General features: G+C 53.5%; 1 protein-coding gene across 6 annotated transcripts in view; it reads right to left on the minus strand.

The window, feature by feature from the left end:
* The window catches only part of RNF123 (ring finger protein 123), a 145,889-nt gene that overhangs the window by 6,464 nt on the left and 124,811 nt on the right, over nt 1-14,614 (minus strand). For all 6 annotated transcript variants that reach the window (XM_038408374.2, XM_038408371.2, XM_043518399.1 and 3 more), the window contains exon 36: nt 5,174-5,316. In XM_038408374.2, coding sequence (XP_038264302.1) covers nt 5,174-5,316 — 143 coding nt within the window. The remainder of the gene's footprint in view (nt 1-5,173; nt 5,317-14,614) is intronic.

Below are 14,614 nucleotides of genomic sequence, written 5' to 3' on the forward strand. Positions count from 1 at the left end.
GGAACCAGAGAACTTTTCTTGGCACTGATGATGAAGCAGTGCGTCTAGAGGAGATTCAACATCCAAGATGTGGTCCTCTGAACTGGTGACTGCGATGGAGTTCTGATTGAGATGTTGTCGAGAATAGGGTACAGGTGAGTTCTCTGCAACCTGAGTCTGGCTATTACCACCATCTTTGTAAAACCCTGGGGGCCAAAGACAGGAGCCAGGAGCATTCAGTACTCAATGTTTCCTGCTGTAGGTGAACCTCAGAAGTCTGTAGTGGCACGATCAGATGGGGATATGGAGATATGCGTCTGCAAGAGGTACTGAAGTCAAGAAGTCCCTCTGGACAGGGAGGACACCATACAGGCCAGGGTCTCCATCAGAAAAATTGTTTTCTTCATCCACTTGTTCAGCCTACCATGAGCTTCTGCACAATGAAGAAGATGGAGTACAACCCGGCAAACCTTTTTCTGAGGAACACTATCTATCATGCCGATATCCAAAAGATGAGATATTTCATTCTGGATCAAATTGTGTTTTACAGGGTTGTTGAAACTAGGTGACTGGATGAAGAATGGATGGGGTGGAGCCCACCATTCGAGGGACTATCCCTAGCTCACTATTGCCCTGGTCAACTTCTCTGTGGTTAAAGAAAACCATTCCTCTAGAAAATGGGAAATTCTGCCCCCTCACTTCTCTCCTGGGCAGAGGCCTACATAATCTGTGTCATAAATTGGATTTTAGGGGAGCTGAGGTCCCTCTGGATGTTCCTTCTGGACTTTGATCCCACTGTTTTCCCTTGGGAAACCAGCTGTCCCTTCATGGGTACCTCTGTGAGGACAAGTAGCAAAAGGAGCATCTCTGTCTGAAGACCAAACTACATTCTACAGAGAGCATTTAGTGGGGAAGGGAGAGACTTTTTGGATTTTGTTGCATTGTCTGCCACCACTTATTCTGGCTTTTCTCCAAAGAGGGCGCCTCAAAACTTGGCTGACCACAGGACCTGCTTCAAGGGTCAGAGCCATAGGTGGTGCCTGGCAGCTTAGCTGGAAGCCATGGCTCATGCTGACAATCTCATTGCATGCATTGCAGTGTCAGCTACCATCGCTGTTGCTAGAAAGACATTCATTAAAATGAAGCCGAAGTCAGGGCGATCTCTCTCCTTAAGGGCTTTGTGATCTCCCAGCCAGGAGAGATACTCTTTCAAAGCAAGCAGCTGCTCCCAGGGATGCTCGGAAGGTGGCAGAGGATGCTTCAAAGTCTTGTTTGAGAATGGCCTCCATCTTCCTATATGTGGGGTCCGTAGGGTAGAACTCTTCCGAGGGGCTAATGGTATCCCTGGGGAAGAACGCTACAGCAGGGTCAGCCTTTGAAGTCCTTTGGGTCTGGAATGTTATGGAGCCTGAGGTCGCTCTTGTTAATGTGCTGGCCCTTGCCTAGCTTACCCCATTCACCCCCTGGAAGGAAGAATGAAGGGGTATCACCACCACTGGGGAGGGTTTTGAGGGAAGAAATTGACTCCGAGGCTCACGCTCAGGAGCTCGCTGAGGGTGGGTTTGAATCATGCAGATAACCTTGCTGCACATGGCTTGACATTTCTCCAGGAGAAAAAGCCTTTGCTGAGTTTTCCCCGCAGCCTGTTTGGAGTCAGCGCCAGACAGCTTGCCTTCCGCAGGGGGAGGAGTCAGAGGACTCGGATCTCCTGGATTTTATGTGCCTTTTCTTTCAGAATTGTTTATCTTTTTTGCAAACTTTGGGAGCATAGAAACTCTGCTGCGGCTTTGGAGAGGCTGCCTACGGCTTGTCTTCCTTAGGGCCTGGAGCCCTCTTGAAAGGTCTGGCTCTGAACCTGGGATGGGGAGGGGGAACTAGTCAGACAGCTGGACAGCTCGGGAGGGAGCTGATTAGAAGCCTTGCTTCTTTCCCCATGGTGCTCAGGACCCACTTTACGACTTGCAAGGAAGCAGAGGACATTCATGGCCCTGCAATCCTCCCTTCTTCTGCAAGAGGCCTCTGGGACTTATCCCCTTAGTCAAGCAGTCAGGGTTCTCCTTTCTTCTGGAGACTCTCCCTGTTCTGCACTGTGGTTCCTGGTCCATTTTCCCCTGTTGGACTCACAGCTGCCTTAGAAGGTAGGGACCCCACTTGCCTGCCCGACTCGTAGCCCCAGGACCTAACAGAATTAGGGATGGAAGGCTAGGTGCACACTAGGCACAACTCATCATCTGCCAAGCCTGGGAAGACTGCCTCACAAATCTAGCACTGCTTGGATTTGACTCAGTGCTCTCTTGGCTGCACCTGTAAGGGTCAGAGGAGCCAGCAAGGAAACACTGCAGCCGAGGCTCAGGGAGGGTTAAAACCTGAGGGGTTAACCACCCACTTAGGAGGAGGAGGAGGAGGAGGAATGCCCAGGAGGGAGAACCCTGCTCCCCACTGCCCAAAGAACAAGGCAGAAAAGTTAAAATAGAAGGAGTAAGGGCAGGAGCAAAAGGAACAGCCACAGAGGCAGAGAATGCGGCAACAAGTGGGAACACAGGGGGGCATGACCAGAGCATGTGGCACCAAAATGCTGATCCACCTCTGTGCGCTGCAGAGAGATGAGATCGGCCGAGATGTCCAGAGCTGGGGGAGATGCTGGGTTGCAGAACAATGCTGCACAGCGCCCAGTCACTGTGCTAGAACTGCAGTGCCACGGGGAGGGGAGCAGAGCCTGAGCACTCAGTGTTCAGCTACACAGAGGGGCTTGAGCAGGGCATGCCCGCAGGTACTGGGATCCAAGTGGTGAGTGAATGAGCCGAGCACAGCATGCTCTGAGACATGTTCTGGGAAGCTAATTAGCAGCACCTACCTATGCATAAGGAGAGGTGCTCAGAGCCATGCACGAGCACATACCACGTGGCCACTGCATTTCCAGCACATCTTCCCTTTGCAGCACTAGGAGACAATACCTGGCACTGCCAGGCAAAGCTCAGAGAATACCCCCTCACTAAGTGGACACACACCATCTGCAGCCTACAGGATCTTACTAGATGCCAGCCTTACTAGATGCCAGAGTTGCACTAACGTGCAAGTGGCCAGCTACCCAAAGCCATCTCCACATGCTGGCCAGTGACCCACAGGCTGAGAGCCCACCCTGCTGTGGCACTAGGAGACCACTGTGGACTCACAACTGTAACGAGAGCAGTGCTCAGTCAGCTGTGGCAGACAGCAGCAACTCCGGCATCCTGAAGACCAACAGATCCAACCCCAGGCCAGCCAGCCGGTCTCTGCTCTTGCAGCAGGGCCAAATCCTTTCCCCTGGGGCAGGGTCTCTTGTCTCAGCAGCGGTGGGACGCTCCAGCCTACTGCCCGCTCCCAAGGTGTGTGCCTGCCCAGAGGGACCAGCAGTCCGGGCAGGGCAGGTGCTCGGAACAGCTCTGTGCTGGCAGAGTGGGGACTCCAGCCACTTCAAGGCATGCCCCGCCCCCTCCCCCTTGCAGCACAGTGTTGTGGCACAGCCTTACTGCCGGGAGCAAAGGGGGCAGCCCAGCCCTGCCCTTCCCCAGGGGGCATGGCAGCACCTGGGCTTTGAGCCATCCTCAGCTAGGTCACATGGAGCTCCAGCCAGAGGGTGCTGTGACTGTCCAGTGCCTCTTATGACTAAAGGGGATTTTCTGTAATATTTTTATGAAGCTTATGTGTGCCTCAGTTTCCCTCTTATTTTGCAAGTCTGCCCAGTGTGGGTGTGGGATGGGGGAGGGGACTGTTCGCTCTCAGTGCAGGCTAAAGGAATAGTATGAATGACACTTAGCTGTCTGAGCTGGGATGTGTCACTTGGAAAAAACTGGCCCAAGGCTGACCCCATATCAAGGGCAAATCTGAGAAGACAAACGGCAAAGCCAGTCCCCAGGACATGGACACCTATTGACCAGCAGCCCGGAGGGAGCTGGATTCCCCACCCTCAGGCCCCAACCCGAGCACAAAGGCTGGGAAGTGTGAGGTGCGGGGATAGGAGCTGGCTGCTGGAAGGAGTCGGAGTGCTTGCATGGGAACTGATCAAGGAGTCGGACAGAGACACAGCCTGAACCATGGGGTTCACGACAGCATGGTTGGGCCCTGGCTACCCAGACGGAATTTGGGCTGGGCATTACCAGTCAGTTCCCTGGGCTCCCCTCAGACTCCCCAATTCTGTAACCAGGTGACTAGTAAATGGTCCCCTGGCTAGCAACAGACTCCTGGTGTCGTTGCATATACTCTAGAGCACTTTGCCCTGGAGGGGACAGTATAAGCCTCCGGCAGGGGTCTGATTGAGCTGGACTTGCTGCAGGGAGCCATCCAGAAAACCAGCGATCATTGGTGCTGATGGACCAGGGATGGAGGCCATGCGCCTGTCTCACTGGAATTATGTGGGGCCTTGGGGCCGGGCACAGTAGAGGGAGCACTCCCAGGAGACTGGTGACAAGCTGGGGGGCACAGACCAGGCCCTGTGACTGCATGAAAACTCCACCCTGCCAGGGACCCATGGGCACTGTTGAGATGTGTCTTTAGTGCCCTGGGAGCTGCCCCTTCTCTGCCATCACTCCATTTTGCTTCATTCCCCTGGCACTGAGAGAAGGCTGGAGGGGCTGTGGGCATGGCCAGGGGGTGGGCCTGGATCCTGGGATAGGACAGGGCAGCTGGCAAAGACTCTCTCTCTCCTCTCTCGCTGGAAGGTGCCTGGGAAAAGCAGACTTTGAGGGGGAGCTCTGTGCCAGGGCCTGGGTGCACCCACATAGCTCCCTGGCACCGAGCTCTGCCTTCTCTCACTGTCCTGCCCTGAGGCGTGTGCAGGGTGCAACCAGCTCTGGACCCTTGCAGTACCCACGGGGCTCACTCAGCCAGTGGAGGAGCAGCATCCTTCATGGCCCATCCCCTGCTGGCTATAGACTGCCGCAGGAATCTCTCCCTGTCAAGTTGAGTCTCTTACACAAATGGGGTGAAGACCCAGCTGGAAAAACCAACCCTGTGTTGTTCCCCACGGTGGGGGGGAGGGCCCACCCACACGGGGAGGGCCCACGCTCACCCCCACCCCCACCCCCACCCCAGAGCATAGCCCCAGGAGCCAGTCTGCCTCTGAGGAGGACAAAGCTCCAGTGCCCAAAGCTGGCTCAGCCAGATGCCCCAAGGGGACACCCCCATGGCCCTCGCCTGGTGCAGTGCAGATACTTACAGGTGTGCAGGGAGAAATGTCTCTTGTCTGCAGAGGGAGGCATGGCTGCCAGAGCTGATGGCTCTGCATGGCCCAGCAGGTACTGGATGGAGCGGAGCTGGAAGCAGGGGTCTGCCAGGAGTACAGCTGTCGCCCGCTTGGCCCTGCAAACACACACACAAGATCAGGCCTCTATTCCCCATGGAGAGCAAGGGCAGTGCACTGGGAATCGAATTGCAGCAGCCAGCTGCTTTCTAGACTCCAGGGAAGAGCTGTGCTGACCTGGAGTCCTGCACCGCAGATCATTAGCCAGGGCTAACCCTCCCACCAGTACCATACCGGGCATTGGGATCAGACTTCTGCGGGTCGAGGACTCCGTGTCAACACAGGTTTGCCCTGGCATTGAGGCCAGCGCCTCCAGAACCCCAAAGCAACTGACAGCCTGGCTTGTCCTGCCAGGCGCTTGCCCCCCTTGGTTAGGGCCTGCCAGCAGCAGAGCTCTCAGTTCCAGGAGCCAACAGTTGGGGCAGCTCCTCGTGCAACCCATAGGCCAGGGAGCCAGGCAGGAGGGGGCAGCCTGTGAAGGACTGGCCACATCACCCCAGCACACTCGATAAAAACTCCCTGCTCAGGACAGAAAGGGCTGCGGGCTCTTTGGAAGGATCCAATCAAGCGCTGGCTGGAGGAAAGAAAGTAACGGCAGACAAGGAATCAGATCCCTTGGTACCCACTGGGGGCAGCCCTGCCCCTTTGTACAGGTGGCAGAGCCCCAGGTCTGTTGCTGGCTCTAGACCCTGCTGCACACTGACTTCAGCAGAGGCCAGGGCAGTGAAGGTGCTAAACTACCAGGGCCCAGTGAACAGCCTGGGGAGCAGCAGGTGTTCAGCAGCTAGAAGGGGCATTTACTTACCTGTAACTGGAGATTCTTCGAGATGGGTGGTTCCTGTCTGTATTCCACTGAGGGAAACATGCATGCGCTGAGCACCCGCATCCGGAGTTTTCCAAAGTAATAGCATCCGTTGGACTGCACATGCGCCTTGTGTCATCCCGTGGGTTTGCCCAAACGGTGGGGCGAACCGACCACATCTCCAGTTCCTTCTCCACTGCAGATCTATAAATCCACAGCAGAGCGGAAGGAGGGTGGGTTTGGAGTACAAGTAGGGACCACACATCTTGAAGAACCTCCTGTTACAGGTAAGTAACCTCCCCTTCTTCAGGCGTTGGTCCCTATTGTATTCCATGGAGGGGGAGTAACAAGCAGTATGTAGGTAGAAGGAGGGTGTGAGGTAGAAGACGAAACTGTGGAATGGAGGGCTGCCACGCTGAACAAGGCGTCCGTCACAGAATCATGCACTAGATCATAGTGAGAAGAAAACGTGGGAACCGAACTCCATGCGGCTGCCTTACATGCATCTGTGAGGGAAATGTAATAGAGTGCGGCAGCAGCTCTCATAGAATGGGCCCCTATCCCACCCGCTGAGGACCGTCCTGAAAAATTGATAGAGCGTAATGCACCCTGAGACCCACTTCGAGTGTCTCTGGGGGGAGACAGCCTGCTCTTTAATTCTCTGTGCTATGGCAACAAATGGTCTAAGAGACTTTTGGAACGGCTTTGTCCTTTGCAGGTAAATGGCCAGGGCCCTACCAACATCAAGAGAAAGGAGTCGTCGTTCTGCACTGGTGGCATGCAATTTGGGGAAGAAAATGGGCAGTTGTATGGGTTGATTTAGGTGGAAACGGGAAACCACCTTTGGTAGGAACTACAGATGCAAGCGCAGGGAGACCTTGTCCTTATGGAATGTGGCCACCATAGCCCTCCTTGCTAAAGCAATGGAGACAAGGAAAGCGACCTTCCTGGAGAGGTGAGACAGAGAGCAGGAGGCCAGAGGTTTGAAAGGAGAGTTCATTAACAGGCTGAGGTCCCACTAGGGAGCAATAGGCTGACTGGGCAAGTATTTACATAAAAGGCCCTTCCAGGTGAGGCAGTCAAGGGATATTTAAATATCGAATGCCCCTCCACTGGCGAGTGGAAGGTGCTAATGGCTGCTGCACACACCCTGCTGGAATTGCGAGCAAGCCACAAGGTCTTTAAATAAAGGAAATAGTCTATGAGCATCGGGATGCCCACAGCTTCGGGGACAAGGCCTTGTTTGGGGGCAAGGCCTGGAAGTGAAATGTGCCCATTTAGACTGATAGCAGCATTTCAGAGTCCTTCTGGCTTTTGGGAAGGAAGTCTTATACTGGCAACAAGCATTCTCCTATTAATGGAGGTGTCCATCCAAAAACCAAGCTGTCAGGTGGAAGTCCACGGATTGGGGTGCTTGAGTCTGCCATTGTATTGTGTTAGCAGTTCCAAAAATGCCTGGACTGGGAGTGGAGGATGTTTCAACATGCAGAGAAGGGGAAACCAAAATTAACAGGGCCAGAACAGAGCAATCAGAATGACCCAACACTCTCTCTCCCACTGGAGTTTCTGGAGGATGCAAAATAAGAGTGGAAACGGGGAAATGGCATAGTTCAGCTGGTCTGACCAATCAACGACTGGAGTGTCGCCCAGTGAGTAGGCACCAAGTCACCTTCTTGAGCAATATTGGGTGCACTTGGTGTTGCTGTGGGACGCAAAGAGGTCCCTGATTGGCATCCCCCAAAGATGTCTGCAATTGCTGTGTCGTGCAACTCCCATTCATGGCTGGTTGCAAAAGTTTCTGCTGAGAGCGTAAGCAATCACATTCTGGGTGCCAGGCAGGTAGGCTGCCGAAAAAAGGATATGGTGTGCAATACACCATTTCCATAGGTGTACCATTTATGTACTCAGCATTGGGGATCTCGTGCCCCCTTGTTTACGTAGTATACTGTAGTGGTGTTATGTCCTCGTCATGTTGGATAACAGTTAGCTGGTGAGAACACATGGCATACTTTGTGCACCACCCAAAGCTCCAGTATGTTTATGTGCATCATGGTCTCTCGCATGGTCCTAGTGCCTTGTCTCATGTGATCTCCCATGTGAGCACCCCAGCTTGTGAGGATGGAAGGAAGGGCATCCCAGAGCAGACTTGTAGTGGGTCTGTCCACCATCGAAGTGAAAAGGTGACCTCCAGTGGAAAGTTGAGTATGATGTCCATGATTTGGTGCATAGGGGAGTATACTCTTTGCAGCCATACTTGTAGACAACGAAGGCACAGACGAGCAAAGGGCATGATGTATGTGCATACCGCAATGTGCCCTAGGTGGGAAAGGCAGGTCCTGGCTGAGACTGAAGGGTTGTTAGTCACTAGGGAAATCTGGTCCAGTAGGCTCTGGAACCTGTCCCTTGACAGATAAGCACATGGAGGCCACGTTCATGCATGCTCCTATGAATTCCAGGGACTGTGTAGAGTGCAAAGTTGCTTTTTCAACATTGACACTCACTCGTAGAGAGGAGAGAAGAAGAAGAAGCTGGGACGTCAATTTTCAAGCTTCCTCTTTGGACTGCGCTGCCAGCAGTCAATCGACCAGGTAGGGGACAACAAGAACTCCTTGATGTCAGTATTGATGAGGTAGATGAGCTGCTACCACAAAGAAAATCTTTGTGAAGACTTGTGGGGCAGTGGTAAGTCCAAACAGGAGTGTTACGGAGTCACTGGGGAGATGCTCTGGAACTACTCCATACTCAATGGTATCATTTATCTGAAAGGCCACCCTTCCCGGTACCGGTGTGTGCAGAATGTCTCATAACTCTTACTGACTGTCCTGCACCTCTTCTAGTATGATCTCAAGAGCACTGGCTATCCTCTGTAGTAGCTCTTGAAATGGATGATAGGCATCTGGCATCCGGGGATGACGAAGGGAATCTCTCCGGAGTCAGTCAGTACCGGCTCATTGGTGCATCATCTAACCCAGGTTCCGAATGCCTACTCGGAGGGTGGGGAGGTGAAATAGGAGCATCCTCCCATGCTGAACTGGATGGTTCCGAAGGCGAATATTGATGCCATGAGCTCCAATCTAGCCATCCTGGTTGATCCTGCCGGTATTGTGTTGGTGCCCAATAAGCTGGGTACCAGTGGCTCCTGAGCTATGAAAGGAGGGAACTGCCATGGTGCCACCGGGACCCTCCAATAGTCATGTCTCTGGAATGGAAGTGGGGGACCATGCTGAACGTCCAAATCCTCAAACTCGGAGAAACTGGAGTCTTGTACAAACGGTGGTGCCGACAGAGCTATCAAAACAGGATGTGTTAAAGGGGTAAGGCCAGCAGGTGGTAGCAGGAGATGGGGCCCTCTGAACAGGTGAGTGCAGAACACTCGGAGACCTCACTCTTTCCAGGGCAAACAGATCATGAGGTCCAGGAGCACTTTCGAGTCTCTCCGGAGTTAATGGTACCCGGTCTATGGATGGAACTGGGACTGGTAAAGGGGTTTGTCTCAGAACCAATGATTCATGGGGCACTGGTGGAGCTGAAGCAGGAGGGGCACATAGGTCCAGCAGTTGGTACAGATCTGGGAAATGGTGCAGCCTCTTGTCAGTCTTGTGAGCCTTGGAACATCTCCATAGCCGGAATTCGTGGACAATGTGGAATCTTTCTTTGATTTGGAGGAAGACTTACTGCCATGCTTATGCACATACTTCCAAGGCTCATGGCTAGGTCCCCGCACGGGGTCTCTAGCACTGGTACCAGTGGAGCCAGACAGAGGCTCCACAGTAGAGGGGAGCACTCAGATTGTTCAGGCTGATGTACAGGGGAGTTCCCCAGCCAGAGTCTGATTGTGGCCCCCCGGAGACCTCGAGGCAGAGGGCTCAGCCTTCCCGCATGAAGGCAGGGAAGGAGAGGCAGATACTGCACCTGGATGTGGGTTGAGCTTCCCCAAGCAGTACCTATAACTGATGGAAAATGAGCGAGGCAAGAAAAACAGACTGAATCCCAGCATCTTTGGCATAATCCAGTTTCTAGACCTGGGTGTTGGGAGGGGAGGGGGGCGGATTGTTTGGCAGGAAACCGCCAAAGCCATGTTCCAAGTCTAGGATGACCAGTTGCCCTGTTTTTAAAGGGATAGTCCCATATTTAAGACCTCCTGCAGGTGTCCTGACTTTTTCTTAAAAATGAGCAAATTGTCCCGTATTTTCTGTCTCCCCCCCAAAAAAAATCAGTATCAGCAAGTCCTGCTACTGGCTGGATCCCTGCTCACCAGTCACCCACCCACCGGCAGTGAGTGCGGGGATCCAGTGCTAATGATGGGGGTAGTTGTGCGAAGCTGGTAGCGGGGGAAAAGATGCAGCACACAGGGCCAGTCACTCCCCCTGCTGGTCAGTCAGCGCAGCCCCCCACTGCATGCCAGCTCTCACTGAGCAGGGCCCTGCCCCTCATCCCATTTCCAGTCGGCACTGGCCGCTTGCTGCAGCAGCTGGTGAATGTGGGCAGGCACCAGGCAGCAGCCGGTTACATGTTGCCTCCGCTGCCCACCCATCAGCCCTTTACATGCTCCCTCTCTCACTTTCCTCTACCTGCTTTGCCCCTTCTCCTCCCAAGCCCCGCTGCTTTGTGATATCCCCCCGGCAGGGCGCATCCCACTCTCAGCGCTGTACGGAAAGCCAGCCCCTTGTCGGAGTGCTCAGCTCATTGACAGCCTGGCCGGCAGGCTCTTTTCTTCCCCCACTGCCTCTGGCTGGGCCAGCGCCCTGAGAAAGCTCAGGGGTGCTGGCCAGGAGCCGCCAAGCCCTGCATGTACCAAAGCCTTGCACAGAGCTGGCACGGGGAAACCTCTCCATCCCTCAGCCAAGCTCTAGAGTAGCAGGCAGGGGAAGCGATTTCCAGCCTGTTCACACCCCAACCCTGCAGGCTCCATAGCAGCTCCCGGGGCAGAGGCTTAGAACGCTCTTCACCCACACCCCTCACTCTGGGTCCCGCCTCCATCCCCTAGGCACCCTCCCCTGCTGAGCCCCCTCTCTGGCCAGGTTCCCTGAAGCCCCTGCAGTCAGGTTCCCTGGACCCTGGTGCACAACGCATCCTTAGGGTTTAACTCCTTCCTGCCCATGCTGTAGTCAGAAGCAGCTAGGTTACATCAGCAGCCTGGAGATCTTAGCTTCCTTTCGATACTGTCTGGGCAGGAAGGGACAAGCTGCTTACAGCCACATTGGGGGTGGGGGGGGAGAGAGAAGCGGGAGGAAAGAGATGAGCACTGCAAAGACATGGGACAGGTCATCCTACTCTCCACCCCACATCTGGAAGCAGCTCCTGTTCCTTCTCCCGCACAGTGCCAAAAGGCTGCTACTGGCCCCATTCTGGGGGGGAATGTGACTCTGCATCTTCCCAAGGCAACACATTGGGGACATGCAATGCCAGGTCCCAGGAGAGGCAGGTCCATTCTGGGAGCCCATCCAGGCATGGAGGGCAGAGTGTGCCAGGCAGGTATGGCCAGGTCGGTTGGTTAACCCCCTACCCATGTGTGAGAGAGAGAGACCCTCCCTGTGTGAACCCTAAAGCCTTAAAGATAAGTAAATAAAAAGAATCCAACTACACAGTATTTTTTAACAGGGGCTCAGTCAACTTGATGTTAATTTGAACTTTGTACTGCATAGTTCTATTTGATTGCCGTTGAACTTGCTTGAATACGAGTAATTTTACCAGTTGTCCCATATTCAGCATAGGGAAATACAGTCACCCTACCCAAGTCCTTAATTTTACCAAGCTTCTAGGAACTAGAAAATTACTGCAAAAAACAAAATTCTAACTATGAACAAGAATAAAAATAGTTTTGAAAAGTTTGGAAAATGCATCACCAAGGAGGAGAAGACAGCAGAAGCTCTGACTCAGACCATGGGGTGGTAAGAAGCAACTGGAAATGCAGTCGGTCCACCTCGCCCTTTATTGCCTCAGGCAAAACCATAAGGCAATATAAGGGTGCATATATGGACTGATGGACACTGCTACTTTGAAAAGCTCCAGGTACACGGCGCATGTGCATTACCCTCAATGGAATACAACAGGGATCATCACTCTAAGATGATGAGCCCAGTGTGGTGACTAACGAGAAGACAGGGACACCGACTGCTGCGCCCCACTTACAGACATTGAGAGCCTGGCCTCATGCCCTGTAGCAAGGGGCCAGAAGCAAAGATGCAGCACCTCCAATGCCTCTGTCTGCACAGGGCCCCTCTTCCACTAGCTCACTAACCCAGTGGATGGGTCCTGCAGACAATTCTACTGCCTCCTGCTGCCTCCTCCAGCTTTGGAAAGAGCTGAGACTGCAATGGCATTTGCAGCCTAGACAAGATGTGTGGCATCACAGCTGGCCGTCACCCGTGAAAGCGAGGTCAGAGCCTTATCATCTGGGGCCCGGAGCCATTATGCTTAATGAAGGCCAGCTACTCCAAGAAGCTTGTCGCTAAGGGGAAGGTGTTGACACTGAGCTGGTGGGTAGCAGTGGACAGTCAGCATGTAGAGCTGCCACCTTGCTACCTTCCCAGTAGCCTGAAATGGAGCTTACAACAGGGGAACTGAGCTGAGTGCCGCAGCAACACAACTGCTGCCAGGTCCCGCAGCATGGCCGCAAACATATACAAAGCTGCCATCTTCCCATCTTTGCTCCAGGGTGCAGTCTCCCTGGCTCAAAGGGTGCACCTGATTATGGAACCTGACCTCAGTGCCTCCTGCAAAGGTTGGTGCAGCATGTGTTGTGGCATGGTGCCAGCAGCAGGGGGGTCTAGCATTATTACACAATGCTCCCTTGACCTCCAGAGCCTGCTCAGTCTAGGGAATGAGCCTGGGGCCAGAAGCCAAAGAATTACAATCCCACAGGTCTTCTGCTGGAGGAAGTGCCCCAGTCAATGCCCAGAGGGACAGAGTGCCTTCTGGTAGAAGGTCCCAAGACACTGCCAGCAAACTGGACACAGGGAGCTGTCCATGGATCTGGTGCTGATTTACTGCATCAGCTTCCGAAGAGCTAGGAACTGCCCTGGCCCCAGCCCAGTGCTGGGATGATTTAGAGAAAAGCTTCTAGACAACAAAGGGTCCATGGGGATAAGTACACATCTTCCCCTAATTGTGATCTCAACTGTGAAAAGTGAATGAAAGACTCTCAAGGTTCATACCACCTGTCACAACAAACACTGATGGCGAAAGGCCCAAAGGGGAGACAGACTGAGTTAATCCTACAGATATAACAACTGAAGGACGGTGGTAAACTCATGCCTGCTGAACAGAGGTGTGGAACCAGAAATCAGTCCAGCTCAACTCACGTCTCGCTGTTCCCAAAAGGCTTGTTGGTACTATCTTTAATATTACCAAAGAGACTTCAGACAAGGGGGTTTCCCCTCTAAAACCTCTCTCCAGCCAAAGGGAAAGGGAATACGGGACATTGTTACAATGACTTTCCATTTCACATGCATCAGCTAGTTTTCCATCTTTTCTGTATTGTTAATACAAGATTACAGGGATGTTTGCCCTGGGGCTGAGCAGGCTGAGGTCTCTGGATCCCAAACCACAGACCTTGTTTAACATAGTTTAATGTTGGAGTCAGACTGGGTCATATTAACACCTTCAGCCCATGTAAATTAATAGAACAGGTCCGGCCTTTGCATTAGGTTGCACCTGATCCTTGCAAAACGCAATCAAACCCAAGGGTCACATTTTCCAAGCAATCACAGAACTATCACCCCACTGCAGCCACCAGGCCCGAGCCAGCTATCCATGCTGCAGCCAGGGAGCCTCAGAGCTGCCCTGCAGGAGGCAGCTGTCCTGGGACAGGGGCAGAGCAGCTAGCTTTCAGAAGTAAGTGGTTCCAAGCTTGTCCCATTTCTTGCAACCCCCCTGCAAGTCCTGCTCTCCACCACCAGCTCTAAAGCTTAACCTGCTCCCTGTTCAAAAATGCTGCCCTTCCCAGCAGGGATCAATCATTCCTGAAAGCGTTCACTGCAGCCCCTTGGTCCTGTATCTTTCAGCCGTCTGAATCAACATGGCAACAGGAGAGGCAGGTGATGTCAAGCTCCAAACCTTGGCAGCCTCAGGCTGGGTCTCCAGGAAGGATTTAAAGAAAGGCTCAGCAGCAGATAGCAGTTAATGTCCCTAGTACAATTCCCCTCCCCAGAAGTAATAAAGCCAAAACACCACTTGGCAGCATGCCAGGGAGTGCCAGACAGTTCCCAATTTGTTTTCATGGGGTGGGGTGGATTGCACAGAGCCTGTTCCCCCAAGCAACATGGCCTGCTCAGCCAGCACAGGAACATGCCATGCTGCCACCAGGACAGCTCTCCAAGGCCAGGCGAGCAGCACACTGGCCTGAGGGTGCGTAAGCGCTGAGGTAATTAAAGGGGAACCTTTTAAACCCCTCTGAACCAGAATGGCATTAATGCCCCCACTGCCCATGACCCCCAGACCCTACCTTAGCAGCTCCAGCTGCCCAGTGCTCTTTGGCAAATGCACCCAAAACAGGTGCCCTGGTCCCTGAGTAGCTGCCTCTGGTCTCCAGCAGGGCCACCTGGGGGATGGGA

Source organism: Dermochelys coriacea, chromosome 7 (assembly GCF_009764565.3).
Source record: "Dermochelys coriacea isolate rDerCor1 chromosome 7, rDerCor1.pri.v4, whole genome shotgun sequence".
In the NCBI taxonomy this organism is placed as follows: domain Eukaryota; kingdom Metazoa; phylum Chordata; order Testudines; family Dermochelyidae; genus Dermochelys; species Dermochelys coriacea.